General features: G+C 44.4%; 1 protein-coding gene across 3 annotated transcripts in view; it reads right to left on the bottom strand.

Moving 5' to 3' along the window:
- Positions 1–19812, bottom strand: part of BBS9 (Bardet-Biedl syndrome 9) — a 374874-nt gene that overhangs the window by 194156 nt on the left and 160906 nt on the right. For all 3 annotated transcript variants that reach the window (XM_066584494.1, XM_066584497.1, XM_066584495.1), the window contains exons 10-11: positions 13304–13485; positions 513–589 (exon numbers count right to left, since the gene is read on the bottom strand). In XM_066584494.1, coding sequence (XP_066440591.1) covers positions 513–589; positions 13304–13485 — 259 coding nt within the window. The remainder of the gene's footprint in view (positions 1–512; positions 590–13303; positions 13486–19812) is intronic.

Genomic DNA, 19812 nt, shown 5'->3' with positions numbered 1-19812 from the left:
CTTACTGATGATGATCACACAGCTATAATAGAGGAGATCACAGCTCATCCAGCTGACTGTACATTTAGCATATTTACAAGACTATAGGGGCTAATGATAATAAGACTATCCCATCCTGCAGAAAGAAATGGCAGAGCTGCGCTGTTGCATCATGGTATGGATGTTAAAGTGAAACCAAAATCTTTCAGTATCTCAATGGTGGCTGATAAGGGGGCTACCCTGCAGGGAAATGGCTGGAATACACAGGGGAGACATCCAGAGTGTGACAGGCAATCAGATGAGGGAGCAGAGATGGAAAAATGTGTTTTCATCGGAGTGGCCCTTTAACTTCTTTAAAGTGACATGAGTAGGCGTGAAAAAAAAGTAGCAAGAATTCAATATGGCCGCCTTCATACAATTTTTTCCCCAAGCTTTTACTATTCCTGTAGAGAAGTCTATGGAAAATCTCATGAAAAAATGGAAGGACTCACAAACTACAATGAAAGACAAAGATGTGATACCAAGTTACTCACCGACACAGCATCAAGGACTGGAGATACATTAGCCAATAAAGTCAAATCGTCTTCTTTTTCAATTTTTGGCAAAATATCTATAAAAAAAAATAACAAAATCACAGGCTGAACCATATAAAAGGGTAAGAATATGAGTGAAAAGTTACACACAGAAGAACCCCAAGGCTGGGTTTCCCACATGGTGTATTCCTGGAGAAAGTCTTGCGGTTTGCCCACAGCAAAAAAAAAACGTGAGATTTCCGCCTTTTTTTAAGAAATCTCGTCCACATGGCTGGCCAATCCCGGGATTAGCGGCTGCAGGCGGAATTGGCGCAGCGAAATTCCGGACGAAATTTCCGTGGCAAATCCACCCTTTGTGAACACAGCCCTACAGTGTAGAAACAGATATCATCCATTTAGAATGAAAACCATAACTAATTATGAAAAACACAAACTTCAGGAATAGTATCGCCTCCATAGATTTTGCACCAGTCGGATCTTGAAAGAAGTCATAATCCAACCATGTCCACGCGGTCATGTACTGGGCAGCGGCCAGTGGCTTCTCCTTTTTACAGTATCAAACTTCATCTGCTTCACTTGAGTTCTGGATATCAACTATGAAGCAGCAACTATTTTCTTTTCTTTTGTAAGAAGGAGCATTAGTCTCATCACTGTTCAACAACCCATTGCATGTTTAAAATATGTCACGGTGCGACAATTGTATTCTAACGCAAAAAATATGTCAACTTTCTTTTATTCTCTGTTTATTATAAAATCCAATAAAAACTAATGAAAAGACAACTCATTTACCCAGGGCTTGAAATGGTTGACTACAGGGTAATCTGCCCAGTAAGGGCATAATCTGCCCGGCAACAAGCTTCTTTCCAATTGGCTGACGACAGGTAAAAAATGCAAAATAAACAACAAAGAGGGCAGCACCTTGATCCTTCTATATGTGTTTATCAAAAATAGAGAAATATAAATGACTCATCTGGCACCAGAAGGCGGGTGCCAACTCTTTGAGCCCACCCATTAGCAATCAAAGTCCAGCTAAACCTCAAATCTTAGTCTCCAGTATTCCGTGGAATCCGGAGAGCTGCACTTAAACTTGCCCCAAATCAACCCCAACAGAGGAATGGGTGCATATACACAAAACCATAGGAAAATTAGTGCACAATATGCACAAAAAAGTAGTTCCTCAGCGCTCTTATAGGACTAAACAATAGTAGCATTCAAAAGACTCTCATAAGAAAGTCCAATGAGGGCAAACCAGGAATTGCCAAAAATATCTCTTTTTTTGTCTTTTATGGTTTAATAAAAAAATATATATTTTTGGCAATTACTGGTTTGCCTTCACTGGACATTTCTCATGAGAGTCTTTTGAATACTGCTATTGGTTAGTCCTATAAGAGCGCCGAGGAACTACTTTTTTGTGCATATTGTGGGACAGTTGAAAGTTGTAACTGACAGTGGGATGACAGTGAGAGGAAGCCTGTGATTGGAGGATAGAGAGAAAGAAAAGTAAGTCCCGCAAGGCAGGAAGTGCGCAGTTAGTAGATGGAGAACAGAGCAGACACATATGAGGAGAGTCAGTGAGCGGAGAGGAAAAGGAGGGGATTGGAGATGGAGCGAGGTGTGGACAGCAGAGAGAACGCGAAGCGGATTAGCGGATGAGCAGCTGTGAGGAAAGAAATGCAGGAACCCTTCTTCCTGTCAGAGTTCAGAGTGAGCCTGTAACCAGGAGCTAAAGCCCCAAAGTGCCTGAGGCCTGGTATAGGCACCTGGGGTGAGTGAGGCAGCGCAGCATCAAGTGCCTAGTCATTACTAAAGTGTTACGGTAGAAGCCAGCACCATAGTCCATACTACCGTGGAAAAGCTCGAAGGCTGTCACCTCACAGCCATATATCCCCAAGTCATCCTGTCACCTCACAGCCATATACTCCCCAAGTCATCCTGTCACCTCACAGCCATATACTCCCCAAGTCATCCTGTCACCTCACAGCCATATACTCCCCAAGTCATCCTGTCACCTCACAGGGATATATCCCCAAGTCATCCTCTCACCTCACAGCCATTTATCTCTAAGTAATCCCATCACCTCACTGCCAGATATCCCCAAGTCATCCTGTCACCTCATAGCCATATACTCCCCAAGTCATCCTGTCACCTCACAGCCATTTATCCCTAAGTAATCCCATCACCTCACTGCCAGATATCCCCAAGTCATCCTGTTACCTCACAGCCAAATATCTCCAAGTCATCCCATCACATCACTGCCAGATATCCCCAAGTCATCATGTTACCTCACAGCTATATATCCCCAAGTCACCCTGTCACCTCATAGCCATATATCCCTAAGTCATCCCATCACCTCACGGCCATATATCCCTAAGTAATCCCATCACCTCACTGCCAGATATCCCCAAGTCATCCTGCTACCTCACAGCCAAATATCCCCAAGTCATCCCATCACCTCACGGCCATATATCCCTAAGTAATCCCATCACCTCACAGCCAGATATCTCCAAGTCATCCTCTCACCTCACGGCCATATATTCCCAAGTCATCCTGTCACCTCACAGCCATTTATCCCTAAGTAATCCCATCACCTCACTGCCAGATATCCCCAAGTCATCCTGTTACCTCACAGCCAAATATCTCCAAGTCATCCCATCACATCACTGCCAGATATCCCCAAGTCATCATGTTACCTCACAGCTATATATCCCCAAGTCACCCTGTCACCTCATAGCCATATATCCCTAAGTCATCCCATCACCTCACGGCCATATATCCCTAAGTAATCCCATCACCTCACTGCCAGATATCCCCAAGTCATCCTGCTACCTCACAGCCAAATATCCCCAAGTCATCCTCTCACCTCACGGCCAGATATCCCCAAGTCATCATGTTACCTCACAGCTATATATCCCCAAGTCATCCTGTCACCTCACAGCCATATATCCCTAAGTCATCCCATCACCTCACGGCCATATATCCCTAAGTAATCCCATCACCTCACAGCCAGATATCTCCAAGTCATCCTCTCACCTCACGGCCATATATTCCCAAGTCATCCTGTTACCTCACACCCATGTATCCTGAAATCATCCTGTCACCTCACAGCCGTACATTTCCAAGTCATCCTGTCACCTCACAGCTATAAATCCCCAATTCATCCCATCACCTCCCAGCCATATATCCCCAAGTCATCCTGTTACCTCACAGCCATATATCCAAAAGCACCGCTACTATTGGAAGCTGAGGCAAGCGGATGATAAGTGTTACGTCATAGTCTCGCGGGCATAGCGCTTTTCGCGCATGCGCCGCCACTATGGGGAGTTTTTGGGACTTGTTAAGCAATTCTAACATCAGTTCAAAGTCTCGCGAACGTAGCGCTCCTGCGCATCTGCTGTATTGCGGTGGAACGGCATCACTACCAGAGGCCGACTGTGAACATGATGATGATGATATGTGAATAAGGCAATCAACCACGTAGTACCTGATAGGTGTTTGCACTATGTGTTGTTGGCACTTCAATTGGTGGAAGATAATTGCTGTCATATGTGTGTTTTTTATGAAGACCATGATTGGTCCAAGGTGGATGTATCATTGCTATATATACCATGTCTTGTCATTTGTATGTTAGCTTGAGGAAGGCACAACAGTGCCGAAACGTCGCATTCATTTGTAATGGGGTAATAAAACGATTTTATACCTTCATACATCCGTTTATGCTGCCAGTTCATCATTCATATAGCCATATATCACCAAGTCATCCTCTTACCTCACAACCATATATCCCCAAGTCATCCTGTTACCTCACAGCCATATATCCAAAAGTCATCCCGTCACCTCACAGCCATATATCCCCCCAAGTCAACGGGTTACCTCACAGCCAGATATCACCAAATTATCCCATCACCTCACAGACATATATTCCCAAGTCATCCTGTCACCACACAGCCAGATATCCCCAAGTCATCCCATCACCTCACAGACAGATATCTCCAAGTCATCCTGTTACCTCACACCCATATATCCCAAAATCATCGAGTCACCTCACAGCCATACATCTCCAAGTCATCCTGTCACCTCACAGCTATATATCCCCAAGTCATCCTGTCACCTTACAGCCATATATCCCAAGTCATCCTGTCACCTCACAGCCATATATCCCAAGTCATCCTGTCACCTCACAGCCATATATCCCCAAGTCATCTCGTCACCTCACAGCCATATATCCCTAAGTCATCCTGTCACCTCACTGCCAGATATCCCCAAGTCATCCCATCACCTCACAGCCAAATATCCCCAAGTCATCCTCTCACCTCGATGCCATACATCCCCAAGTCATCCTGTCACCTCAAAGCCATATATCCCCAAGTCATCCTGTTACCTCACAGCCAGATATCCCCAAGTCATCCCATCACCTCACAGACAGATATCCCAAAGTCATCCTGTTACCTCACACCCATATATCCCGAAATCATCCTGTCACCTCACAGCCGTACATCTCCAAGTCAGCCCATCACCTCACAGCCATATATCACCAAGTCATCCAGTTAACTCACAGCCATATATCCCCAAGTCATCCCGTCACCTCACAGATATATATCCCCAAGTCATCCTATCACCTCACAGCCATATATCACCAAAACATCCTGTCATCTCACAGCCATATATCCCCAAGTCATCCTGTCATCTCACAGCCCTATATCTCTCAAGTCATCTTGCCACCTCACAGCCATATGTCCCCAAGTCAGCCCATCACCTCATAGCCATATATCCCCAAGTCATCCTGTCACCTCACAGCCATATATCCCCAAGTCATTCAGTCACCTCACAGCTATAGATCCCCAAATCATCCTGTCACCACACAGCCATATATCCCCAAGTCAACCTGTCACCACACAGCCATATATCCCCAAGTCAACCTGTCACCTCACAGCCATATATCCCCAAGTCAGCCTGCCACCTCACAGCCAGATATCCCCAAGTCATCCTGTCACCTCACAACCATATATCCTTAAGTCATCCTGTCAACTCACAGCCAGATATTACCAAGTCATCCTGTCACCTCACAGCCATATAACACCAAGTCATCCCGTCACCTCACAGCCAGATATCCCCAAGTCATCCTGTCACCTCACTGCCAGATATCACCAAGTCATTTTGTCACCTCACAGGCAGATATCTCCAAGTCATTCTGTCACCTCACGGCCATATATCCCCAAGTTATCCCGTCGCCTCACAGCCATATATCCCCAAGTCATCCTGTCCCCTCACAACCATATATCACCAAATCATCCCGTCACCTCACAGCCATATATCACCAAGTCATCCCATCACCTCACAGCCATATATCCCCAAGTCATCCCATCACCTCACAGCCATATATCCCCAAGTCATCCTGTCACCTCACAGCCATATATCCCAAAGTCATCCCGTCACCTCACAGCCATATAACACCAAGTCATCCCGTCACCTCACAGCCAGATATCCCCAAGTCATCCTGTCACCTCACAGCCAGATATCACCAAGTCATTTTGTCACCTCACAGGCAGATATCTCCAAGTCATTCTGTCACCTCACGGCCATATATCCCCAAGTTATCCCGTCGCCTCACAGCCATATATCCCAAAGTCATCCTGTCCCCTCACAACCATATATCACCAAATCATCCCGTCGCCTCACAGCCATATATCCCCAAGTCATCCCATCACCTCACAGCCATATATCCCCAAGTCATCCCATCACCTCACAGCCATATATCCCCAAGTCATCCTGTCACCTCACAGCCATATATCCCAAAGTCCTCCCGTCACCTCACAGCCATATATCCCCAAGTCTTCCCGTCACCTCACAGCCAGATATCCCCAAGTCATCCCGTCACATCACAGCCAGATATCCCCAAGTCATCCTGTCACCTCACAGCCAGATATCACCCAAGTCATTTTGTCACCTCACAGGCAGATATCTGCAAGTCATTCTGTCACCTCACGGCCATATATCCCCAAGTTATCCCGTCACCTCACAGCCATATATCCCCAAGTCATCCCATCACCTCACAGCCATATATCCCCAAGTCATCCTGTCACCTCACAACCATATATCCTTAAGTCATCCTGTCAACTCACAGCCAGATATTACCAAGTCATCCTGTCACCTCACAGCCATATATCCCCAAGTCAGCCTGTCACCCCACAGCCAGATATCCCCAAGTCATCCTGTCACCCCACAGCCATATACCCCCAAGTCATCCCGTCACCTCACAGCCATATAACACCAAGTCATCCCGTCACCTCACAGCCATATACCCCCAAGTCATCCCGTCACTTCACAGCCATATACCCCCAAGTCATCCTGTCACCTCACAGCCATATACCCCCAAGTCATCCAGTCACCTCACAGCCAGATATCCCCAAGTCATCCTATCCTCACAGCCATATATCACCAAATCATCCTGTCACCTCACAGACATATATCCCCGTCATTCTATCACCTCATAGCCATATATCCCTAAGTCAGCCTGTCGCCTCACAGATATATATCCCCAAGTCATTCTGTCACCTCACAGCCATATATCCCCAAATCATCCTGTTACCGCACAGCCATATATCCCCAAGTCATCCTGTTACCTCACAGCCATATATCCCCAAGTCATCCCGTCATCTCACAGCCATGTATACCCAAGTCATCCTGTCACCTCACAGCCATATATCCCCAAGTCATCCGGTCACCTCACAGCCATATATCCCCAAGTCATCCTGTCACCTCACAGCCATATATCCCAAAGTCCTTCCGTCACCTCACAGCCATATAACACCAAGTCATCCCGTCACCTCACAGCCAGATATCCCCAAGTCATCCTGTCACCTCACAGCCATATATCCCTAAGTTCTATCACAGTCTATGTAATGCGTAAAGTGTCAAGCTAATCTTTGCTACATTTGTAAACTCTCTTTTAATTAAAGCTATGTAGTGTGACCCTACAAAAAGCCCGTGCATCGCTTAGCAATCGTCCGTGAAGAGTGTTTTCATGAACAACAGACATAATTATTCTACAAATTGAAAAAATATTGAATTAAAAGAATAGAAGTCATGCAAGGGTATGGTGAGTCTAAACTCCATGGCACCATGTGCTGGAAACCAAAGAGCTGGACCTGGCAGCGCCCCATAGCTCTTACCTCGTCATATATAAATGGACTAACAGTAAAGTGACTAGAATTGCTGCTCTAAATTAGCCAGACGCTTAAGGCGAAAATCAAGACAACCCTATTGAGAATGAGCATTTTAAGGGAGAAAGAGACTTGCCGAGCAGCGATGGGGAAGAGCAGAAGCGTTCAATGACTTAATGAATTGTTTTACTAGACGTTTGGCATCTGAACGTCAATATAATTTTATGTTGAGGATGCCTTGTAAAGTACTTGGCTCTGGCAACATGCAAGTCAAGCAGATTTAAGAAAAATAATTAACATTCACTTCATGTGCCGTATTTAATACATCTAAATTGAAACAAGTGTTTATGGAACTGGAGCGCTGACACTGTGATAATAAATACTGCAGATGTGCAAAAAAACTTTTATAGTTTTATACATGAGCCCAAGTATGTCCTTAAAAATAGTCAGAATAGTCACTATAGGCGTACCTGCACAGAGACGCTGGAAATGTCGCCCCCGATATTATCGAGCGCAACTCGGAGCGGGCATCCCGTGCGTGTGCTGTCCGACCCGCGGGGCACCGCACACTGACATGTACCTGTACCAAGAATCGGACAACAACAGGACATGATGCAATCCTGTTTTTGCTTAAAGTATTTGAAAGGCCATGTGACTACACGCATTCAGGTGAACGACTACTATTTCCATCCAATTTAAGCACATCTGTGTGCATGTAGCATAAAAAATGAGAAACACTGCAGCGCTGCTCATCAAGTGATTGGTTGTCATTCAGCTTGTGCCGAAAACTGCCAGTTTCAAGCTAGTTGCTATAAGAAATGGTGTAAATAAGGGACCTTCTGTCATTCCTGTCAGCCAATGGGCTTAGATACATGTGAAGCCAACTTTACATCTGAAAAGCACATTAACCCTTTCCTTCCTGCCCAATATTCATGTCTTGACATGCACAAATAAAACCTTAATAATAAAAATGTCAAAAATCATATTAAACTACTATATCATCCTATTTTTGTTAAGTTGACACCTGGCAAATTATGGAAAAGCCACCCAGTACTTATACTTATGGGCTTCTTCATACAATTTTGCATCAATGCCTAATGTTAAGTAAAGACAGGAATGCAGTACAATTTGTGGCTAAATGTCCGGCCCAAGCAGGGACTGAGACAACAATACCTCCAGAAGAGAAGAAAGACATGGTGTGCAGAGTTCATGTATTCCACTTATTACAACATCTCCATCATCCAGATGCCAGCAAACATTCGAGTCACAATCACAGATTGGGTACAGTTGGTGATCAGATGTTCAACTGCTCATCTTCTCAGTAGAATCCCCCTAAAGGTGACAGTCAGAAGGCATGCATGCCCCATGACTGGTGTGAGAAGTGATAATATGAAGATTTCCTGTATCACAGCCCTGTTGGAATCTCGGGCCCAGTGTGATTGCCTCTATTATAATCCGCCATTGGTCCCTGCTCTACTCACCTCTATAGCGGTGTCCGGCCAGCCTGTACTGAGGAAATGAATGCATAGGGCCTGCGATCAGCATAGCGACACGTATCACATGACCGGAGCCGGCTCATGTGATAGCATTGCTATGCTGACCGCAGGTCCTGGACTTTAATTTTCTCAGTACAGGATGTCCGGACATCGCTACAGTGGTGAGTAGAGCGGGGACCAAGACCCTCCGACGAAGCTCCGGATAACTCACGGGGCCCCAATGGCTCCATGGAGCACAATCAGAGAAACCCTGACTTGTATGGTTAGTATTCCCTGTAAGAAATGGGGTGAGGTGCCACCTGTCCACTAATGCCAGAGAAAAGAGAGAAAATTGTAGACTTAATTGGCACAACTCTCTTTAAAGAGTTTTTACCCGGTTCTTCATTATTAATACATTTAAAAACCGCCAATGTTTTTAATGCGTTTTGAGGAAACACCCCTTCTTCAGTAATAACTGTGAGGAGCTCAGAGTGTGTCGGAGATTTCTCCCATCTGTGTGAGGAACACCCGCCATACCATTCTTATGTCAACTCAACCTCTTGACCAAGTCTGCATGTTTGGTAGATGTGTAGGTGGACCTACAACTGTGGCTACTGAGTGTCAGTGACAAACTCTTTCCAGTTCCCTGATGGGTATGCTGGTTGGGAAAACTAAATCCCGTAGTACAGAGTTTCATCATCTATTCCTCTAAACTGTGACAGTGTAGCAATGTGCTTTCTTTCTAAGGCAGCAGGTACAAATAGAAAGCCTCAGCGTGATTCACGGCGTTTCCAGGAGCCCATGACACCACGAGCCGTAATGACTCTTCCAACCTCTTTTAGAGATAGTCCAACAGACGTAACATACAGATTGCCAAAGTGTTAATAAGAGTGTAACCAAAACTGTGAGCAACTTTGTACAAGTCATTGAAGTCATGCACCACTTCTACTCTGACTTAAAAATTCCCTCGGTTGTGCCAGTAACCTGAACTCTATTTTTGAAGTGGTAGCTTAGCTTCACTAATAATTAGCTTAAGTGGCTACAGAGGGCTTAGGCAAGTATTGTAATACTAGTTTATGATTCATACTTTTTTGGCTTGTTATCCTAAGGACAGCAAATTACAAAACATTTATGAGAACCAACTGTCCCGTTTAAAAGAACATACAAAAGCTAACTTTAGACGCTGAAGCCCGACACTCCTCTATATTCCTACCCGGCATAGCCTACAGAGCTACGGTTTTCTGTACAGATGATATTATATTAACAGCCTAAACTCGAAATGTAATAATAAAACAGGGTTGCTTTTCTTTAGCTTTGGCTGCAAGTAGCCGTATTACTAGAAATACAGTTGCTCTCAAACTGATTTCTGTGAATAAAAAAGTATCTTTATGATCCCCGGGCTCCATCCTGGCTGGCCGGGGCTGCATGTAAATACTGCAGCTGTAGCTCACCCCGCACATGCGCCGCCTCCCCGTGTAACGCAGAGAACAGGCTTGTTCCATCCAACAGATGAGGCAAATTTATCAATAACGGCGGGGCTCAGTCATAGTAACATAATATGTTAGGCTGAATGAAGACAATGTCCATCTAGTCCAGCCTGTCTATCCTCCTTGTTGATCCAGAGGAAGGCAAAAAACCCCAATTAGCCCTTCCGGGGGAAAAGTTCCTTCCCGACTCCCTAATGGCAGTCAGACTAGTCCATGGATCAACCTCTAGTCAGCACGGGGGCTCAGGTATAATAAAGTAGAGAGATTTTTTTTTTTAATCCGTTTAGGACCAGCCACCGTAAACCAAAACCATACATACTATATATCAAAATGTCTGAAACAAGTAGAGGAACCCGTTCCCATACTTTATTTTAGTGTAAATATAAAAATAATTTTTTTTTAAATTATAAATGTTAAAAAAATTATTTTTTTAGCTTCTTACCCCCAATAAAACTAAAAAAACAGGGGGAAAAAGTCAGTGAAAACGATATAAAAAAATAGTCCTATATGTCACGGAAAAAAACGCAGCAAAAATAATTTTGGTAGCTAAAGGAAAAAAAAATAGAGCAGTAAAACCGCCACATGGGTAAAATCCCTAAAAAGTGTCTGGTCCTTAAGGTACAAAACAACCTGGTCCTTAAGGGGTTAATACATAATCAATAAGGAGGCGAGTTTATTTCTAATAAAGACATTTAACCTTAAATTGCAAACTTCAGTCTCCACTTGTTATGGTTTCCATTATTTTTAGAGGACAGAATATTGTAGAATATTCTGTCTGGTCACAGTTTGAGTAATTAAAGGTAAAATGGTTCCATTCGGGGTTCCATCTGAATAATATCTCCAGCCATTCTGATGAAACTCAGATGAAAAGATACAATGGATTGTTGAACACAGTGTGAACCCGGCTTCAAAGGACAGATCACTTACATACAGGACGCTAGCGTATCAGGAGCCTGCAGTCCTAAGCTTTCGCTCACGACAGGTTGCGGGTTCAATATCTGCTTGATTCAGGTAGCCGGTTCAAGGTTGACTCAGCCTTCCATGGTCGGTAAAACGAGTATTCCAGCTTGCTGGGGGGGGGGGGGGGGGGTAAAAGATGACTGGGGAAGGCAATGGCAAACCACACCACAAAAGCAGTCTGCCAAGAATCAGTCACGCAGAGCCAGTCATGACTCAATGCTTGCATCAGGGGAATATACCTATAAGAATATCAGATCCATCCACAAAAACATTTTTGCAGTTTTTAAGTATCAATGCGTTGTGTACATTAAGTATCAATGCGTTGTGTACATTAAGTATCAATGCGTTCTGGTTGACAGACTAATGCTAGGAGAACGAGCGGTGGCGCTGCTGCTGTCCCCTGTCTGTCGGGGATGTCAGCTGTCACATGAATCTAGGATTGTGAAGGTTAGAAATGGTAGAGGTGCTGCCTGCCAGATGACGCTCCAACTATGGGCGTAAATGTACGGGAAGAAAAGACTTAAAAGGACTGGTGAATAGGCGCAACACTTGAATAAGGTGGCAATTGGAGATCATTGATAGTGTAGTATGAACTTCTCTTGTATTGAGTAACGTGCAAAGCCAGCATGTGGAAACGTGTTTCGGGATCACACCCCTTCATCAGTTCAGCTGGTTAAAACATACAAACAATTGGAGACCTATGGACAACAAAGTCCCAAGTGTTAAGGGGATGCCCAGAAATCCTGTATGGGCAAACGGGATCAGAGAAGTGTATGTTTTAACCAGCCGAACTGATGAAGCGGTCTGCCCCTGAAACGTGTTTGCACCTGCTGACTTTGCACGTTATTCAATAAAGAAAAGACGTTCATAGTACTCTATCTATGATCTCCAATTTCCATCTTATTTAGGGTGTTGCACCTATTCACCAGTCCTTTTAGTCTTCTCTACCACAACCAACACCGGGACCACAGCGGGGCGGCAGCACTGGACCCAGGCAGTGGAGGGGTAAGTACAGCTCAGTTTGTTACTACAGGCAGCCCTATTAAAGGGATGCTGCCCGATAACCAGACAACCCCTTTAAACTTATTTTGAAAGTATAACCGTAATATCTCCAAGGTAACAGCTGAGCTTTATGTTACGGAGCGTCCCGCCCTACAAGTATAATCCTGCTCCTATCTAGCCATAAGTATGCTATAAACTACATCATTTTTGTATTGTAAATATATAATACAATGTATGTATTACAACTAGAGATGAGCGAGCATACTCGATAACGCAAACTACTCGAGCAAGTAGTGCCTTATTCCAGTACCTGCCCGCTCGTCTCTAAAGATTTGGCTGCCGGTGCGGGTGACAGGTGAGTTGTGGCGGTGAGCAAGGGGGAGCGGGGGGGAGAGAGTGAGAGAGAGAGATCTCTCCCCCCATTCCTCCCCACCCCCTGCCGGCCCCCAAATCTTTAGAGACGAGCGGGGAGATACTCGGCTAAGGCACTACTCGCTCGAGTAATGTACCTTAGCGAGTATGCTCGCTCATCTCTAATCACAACGTTACATGTGTGTGAGTTTACTCACAGCGTCTTTGGATATGTCAAACGTAGAGCAGCTGCCCAAAGCAGCAATCAGTACAAGTGATGATATGTTTGGTTGCTATGGAAAACGTCTGCCATAATTTGCGCTCACATACGTTCTGCATATAGTGAATTTGCTGACCTTGTGTTTTTGTAGCCTCTTTGATAATTCTCTGAAGTTCTTTCATTTCTGCATCCAGCTCTTCATAGTTTATGTCTCTGGATTCCACTTTTGGAGCTTGAAACAGAGAGGGATCAGTCCCGAAGTAGGAGCACTGTAAGTGGCCGCCGTCGCTCAGCGTGACTATAACGCCCTTCATATCCCTGCGGGAAGAAGAGAGAACTTATTGTGCAGCAGCCAACAGATACAACGCTGAGCGAAGGGAGGACTGCGCTTGGGGTTAGAAGCGGCATCATGCCAACACGTGAATATGACATTGTCCTGCGGCAATGTAAAGGCGGACCACTCTGATGCTGCGGATCGATGGCACCTTGGAGGGGGTTAGACAGCATCACCCTAATTTCTGCAAACTTCTTATTGTCTACAGGGGATTCTACCAGCAGGAAATTCTGGGATCAGCTAACTGAACGAAGTGCAAAACCGCAGTTTAGGAATAAGCCGGCCGTATACTGTATGATGTATGATAATATAATACTTTATTTACTAAATATAATATATATTTATATACAACTTAAAATTTTCAAATGTGCATCGGTAAAAATATGTATTTACCATCCACACGATAGGCGATAAGTGTATGACTGCTGGTCCGGGATTACGAGAGCATCGCACACTCCGAGACCTCCTTGTGAACGGAGCAGCACTGCATTCACTTCTAAGGGATTGACGCGCTCAGCTATCGCCATAGACGGTGAATGGAGCGGCCTCAAGTAGACTGGGGTGCACCATTTCGGTGATCGCAGTGGTCATACGTTTATCATCTCTTCTGTGGATAAAGGTTGTTGATGGGATAACACTTTGATGGTCTAGTTAAATAACTTCATCCTTTTCTGGCCCCTTTTCTTATGGGTGGTGCAGAGCTTCCTACAATCATATTTCGGTTAGTGTCAGCTTTAGAGAATGAAATAAAGCGTCTCACTAGGGGAGTGCCTTCCATTACAATCACACAGACCCCATAAAACCCCCCGCTTTATGGATTGCCCCATAAGGGAATGATGTAGTTATATTTCTGTAAAAAGCACAAACCCTTCTTGCAGGATTCCATGAAACGACTCCAGTGTGCCGAGTCTAATGAGCGCCGCACTGCAGACACACTCCTCATTAAATCTCATTTACTAAAAATATAGTTCTATTCTGAATAATGGAAAAAACATAACTTTCCAAATTTCTATCTTATCTTATATAGCTTAATTTACAGTGAGCCTGAAATCCACTCCAGAGTTTCTGCAAAAACTATTACCACTGCTGGCGCATTCAGAAAGTCACCTGCAAATCCAATCACCTAAAAGGCTTTTACAACGGATCACTCAGTTGTCTAAAGCAATACAATCCCTCAGCGTGACGGCTTTATGGGCCACGGAAATAGTAAGAAATTCATTTGTCACACGTCAACCTGCAGTCATTTTATATGTACATACACCCTACGAGTGCGGGCAATGACTGCAGTCAATACAGCCTTACATGAGTCTGCCTTCTTCCAGAAACCGGCCGGTCTCATCCGTGGCCATCGGCTCCATCCAAGGGAGGAACACATACAGTCTATGCAGAGAGGGAAAAAAAGAGAATATCTTCCCTTTCTTAACTCGTGCAACCTTATTAACCCCTTAAAGACACGGTCTATTTTCATCCAAAGAAGGGAGTGATTTTTTTTGAGATCATCTCCACTTTTCAAAAGTCATAACTAGAGATGAGCAAGCATGTTCGCTAAGGGCAATTGCTCAAGCGAGCATTGCCCTTAGCGAGTACCTGCCCGCTCGTCTCTAAAGATTCGGGGAGCTGCGGGGGAGAGCGGGGAGGAGCAGAGGGGAGATCTCTCTCTCCCCCCGCTCCCCCCTTCTGACTGCCGCAACTCACCGCTCCCCCGCGCCGGCGGCCGAACCTTTTCTCTCGAGCGGGCAGGGACTCGCTAAGGGCAATGCTCGCTCATCTCTAGTCATGACCTTTTTATTTTTCCGTCGACGCGGCCGTAGGAGGGCTTGTTTTTTGTGTGGCAAACTGCAGTATGTATTGGGTACATATAATGTATTGTAAAACTTTAATTTCAATTATTGTACAGGTTGTTACAGATACGATAATACCAGACAAGTGGGATTTTTTACTTACAAACGGGAAAGTGAACCAAAAAAAGTTTGTTTTTTTACAGTATTTAAATTTTTTTTACATTCTTTATGTTTCTGTAAGGCGCTTGAACAACAAAAGATATGATTGCTATTATAATGCATTGCAGTACTTCAATGCCTTATCACTTAGGCCTCCTTCCCACGGACGGATTTCCGCCGTGTAATACGCGGCGGAAATCCGCTGCGTTGTCCGCAGCTATTAGGTTCTATTAAACTTAATAGCACAATGCTTACGGTGCAGAATTCCACCGCGGAATTCCGCACTGTAAAATCTCCCGTTCTCACCCGCAGCATGCTCTATTTGCCGCGGGTGTATGCGCGGACGCCTTCCATTGCAGTCAATGGAAGCCGACCGTCATGCTATCTTCCGCTGTAGCACAGCGGAAGATAGCGTAAAATCGCTTCCCCGCCTACCGCATCATATGACGCTGCTGGAGTGTCATGTGATGCAGTAGGCAAAGCGGCCGAAGCATCATGCGGGACGTAGGACGCCGGATCCTGAGGTAAGTATTGAGGTCTCCGGGGGGAGTGCCGTGACGGACTCCGCCGCCGAATTCCGCGGCGGAGCCCGTCATGGCTGTGTGAAGCCGGCCTTACAATAGTGTCTGGCGTCTGATTCCCATGGCAATCCATCGCAGAGTGCCAATGCCTTACATGCTGTGATGTACCTTGCTTGCAGCATGTAGAGGGTTAACAGCAGGGATCGTTGTTATTGATCCCTGCTGTTGGAGCAGGAGGCTGGTTATAAGTCCCAGCCTGCTACCGCTGCAGAATGATGCGGGCTAATTCCTGATTTCATGCCAACCACAGGATCTAAGTTTACGTCCTGTAGCATTAAGGGGTTAAAGAGCCATTCTGGAAAAAAACACATTTTTCCATCCCTATCCCCCTCACACTCTGGATACCTCCTATGTGTATTGAAGTCACTTCCACACGGTGCAGCCTCCTGTATGATACTTATCAGGAAACACCTCAACGCTGAGATGTCTCCCTGCTTTCTCTTTCACTGTTCTGTGCTATCAATCCCATGAACATCAGTATAGCATCACATGAGCAGCTACCGCCTGTACCATCTCTGTCTGCTGGGAGGACAGCGTGAATTTCACTACTCTGTATATTCAAGAAATAAGCTACAGACAATAAATATTCAGGAGCCTGAACGATCATCTTCATTTTAAACCGCGTGACAGGAGCCTCTAAGCGTTAGCAGTAACTGTGATAGTTTCTGTATCCCCCTAAAGACCTTGTATGGTAGGATCCATCGCATAGGAATTATTCTGACTGAAAAACTAACTTTTTGAAAGGCGAATAAATCCAAGTAAATCCCAAGTAGTCAGAATGAGATCACATGACCCACCTGACAAAAAGGACTCCAGGAAGTTTCAGATAGAAAAAATAACTAAGCAAGGTAATTCTATCCGACTTACAGTGGATATAAAGCGCCTACACACCCTACACACCAGTTAAAATGCCATGTTTTTGTCATGTTTAACCCCTTCCCGCCCAATGACGTAAGGGTACGTCATGGCAGGCTCGTACTTCGCGCAAAATGACGTACCCTTACGTCATCGGGATAGCGCGAGATCATGACTGACCTCGCGCTATCCTGCTGCGGGAGCTGGCTGTCAGTCACAGCCGGCGTCCCGCTGCAACAGCGGGGGGGCATTGGAGATGCCCACCCGCTGTTAACCCCTTCCCCCTGCCGCGATGTAAATAGATCACGGCAGGGAAAGACATCTCAGAGGGAGCGCGCTCCCTCTGTGTCTCGCGAGAGCCCGGCCTGTCGCCATGGCAACAGGACGCCAGACACTGGGGTCCTGTAGTGCCAATGCCTATGATCGCTGTATAAGCGATAAGGCATGGCAGGGCAGTAGCTCTGCCATGCCTTATCACAGCAATCATAAGTGCAGTAATGTAAGTCCCTCAGAGGGACACAAAAAGTGTAAAAAAAAGAAAAGAAAAATGTAAAAAAAAACATTTTTGGGCTTTTTTTAATGTTAGCATAAAAAAAGGTAAAAAAAAACCACATATTGGGTATTGACGCGTCCGTAATGACGTGTACAAAAAAGTTGAACACGCTTTTTATTTTGTACGGCAAAAAGCGTTAAAAAAACACTAAAAAACAGAGACATATAAAAAATGCAATAAAAGTGATCAAAAAAGCAGTGCATTCCCCAAAATGGTACCAATAAAAACTACAGCTCGTCTCGCAAAAAATAAGCCCTTATAGAGCTCCGTACATAGAAAAATAAAAACGTTACAGGACTTTGAATGCAGCTATAGAGAAAAAAAAAGATTAAAAAAAAAAAAAGGGTTTTATTGCAAAAAAGTGTAAAAACCTAAAAAATATAAGAATTTTGGTATCATTTTAACCGTACCGACCCGCAGAAAAAAATTTAGTGTGTCATTTATGCTGCATGAGTAACGCTGTAAAAAAAAAAAAATCTATGGCAGAATTGATGCGTTTTCTCTCCCTGTTATCATAAAAAAAATAATAAAAGTTTTACGATATAGTCTATGTACCCAAAAGTGGCACCGATAAAAACTACAGCTTGCCACGCAAAAAAACAAGCCCTTATACGGCCCCGATGGAAAAATAAAAAAGTTATGGCTTTTGAAAAATGGACATGGAAAAATAGCAAAAATCGCTTGGTCCTCAACGCCAAAATAGGCCATGTCATTAAGGGGTTAAAAAATCTGACAAAGATGAATAATTTCACATTGATTTTCACCTCCAGTGTGACCTGTGATCTGTACAATCCCATCAGAAGACAAACTGAAATCATTTAGGCTTCATGTCTGCGGGCAGGTTGGATTCCGCGTACAGGAGCCCGCAGCGAAATCTGACCCTGCCCGCAGCCAAGGACCCTGCATACCCGTGCGGGCAGACCGCGGGGACCTCTGTACTTCCGGGTTATCTGTACTGCGGATGCTGCACACGGCTCACTGTCGGACATGTGCAGTACAAATTTTTTAAAAAATCGCCTGCTTTGCCGCGGGATCCGCGGCCCGTCCATCGTGTCAGCTGTGGGTATGCTGCAGATTGGACGGCTTCTATTGACTTCAATGAAAGCTGCAAGTGCGGGAATCACACTGAGATGGAGCATGCTGCGTGCTGTTTTCCAGACTGAAAGGTCCACATGCTTTAATTTATTTGTGGACGCCCATACTTCCCTATGGGAGGCTTTATTTGTGGATCAAATCCGCCCATGGACATTGGCCCTTAGGGTGGAAAAATAAAGATAAAAGTAAAACAATGTGGCTGCATAAGTGTGAACGGCCTTTATATTTGGGGATGTGGTTGTGTCCAGAATTAGAATCTTAACCCCTTAGTGACCAAGCCTGTTTGCGCCTTAATGACCAGGCCAAATTTTGCAAGTCTGATGTGTCACTTTAACATGGAAAAACACCAGAAAGGTTTTGCATATCCAAGCGATTCTGACATTGTTTTTTCGCCACATGTTGTACTTCATTTAGGTGGAAAAAAAGACCGATAGAATTTGTGTTTATTTATTAAAAGCGCCAAAATTTTGAAAAAAATCGTCATTTTTTCACATTCCAACTGCAATATCTTAAATATGTGCAAACATAATATAGAAATTTTTGCTAAGATATATATTTCCATCCGTTTACTTTATTTTGGGCGCACATTGGAAAAACTTTCGTTTTTTTTAACCATTTAGGAGACGTACAAATTTAACATTACTTTTTAGCATTTTGAGGAACACTTTGTTTTCCTACACCAAGCCAAGATTGGAAAGGCTCATGAGTGTCAGAATAATAGATACCCCCACAAATGACCCCATTTTGAAAACTAGACCCCTTAAGGAATTTATCTAGGGGTGTACTGCATATTTTGACCCCACAGTATTTCAATGAATTCAAGCCAAGCAAAAGGAAAAACTTGTGATTTTCGGTTTTTTAGCAATTCTGTCATTTTAGAAACAGCTTTTTTTGTACAGCACACATATGAAGAAAGACTTGCACCCCAAAATGGATACCCCTGTTTGTGCTGTTTTCAGAAATATACTCACTGTGGCCCTAATTTTATGTCCGCATGCACAACGGGGCCCAAAATGAAAGGAGTAATCGGTGGCTTTCAGAATATAGATTTTGCTTGAAGTCCTTTTAGGCCCCATTGCCCACTTGTAGAGTTCTTGAGCGCCCAAAACCATAGAGAACCCCCACAAATGGCCCCATTTTGAAAACTAGACTCCTTAACGAATTCATCTAGGGGTGTACTGCGTATTTTGATGCCACAGTTTTTGAATAAATTCAAGCAAAGCAAAAGGAAAAAATTGGGATTTTCGCTTTTTTGGCAATTCTGTCATTTTAAAAACAGCTTTTTTT

The sequence above is a fragment of the Eleutherodactylus coqui genome, chromosome 12, assembly GCF_035609145.1.
Source record: "Eleutherodactylus coqui strain aEleCoq1 chromosome 12, aEleCoq1.hap1, whole genome shotgun sequence".
Lineage (NCBI taxonomy): Eukaryota > Metazoa > Chordata > Amphibia > Anura > Eleutherodactylidae > Eleutherodactylus > Eleutherodactylus coqui.
This window is presented reverse-complemented; position numbering and strand designations above follow the sequence as displayed.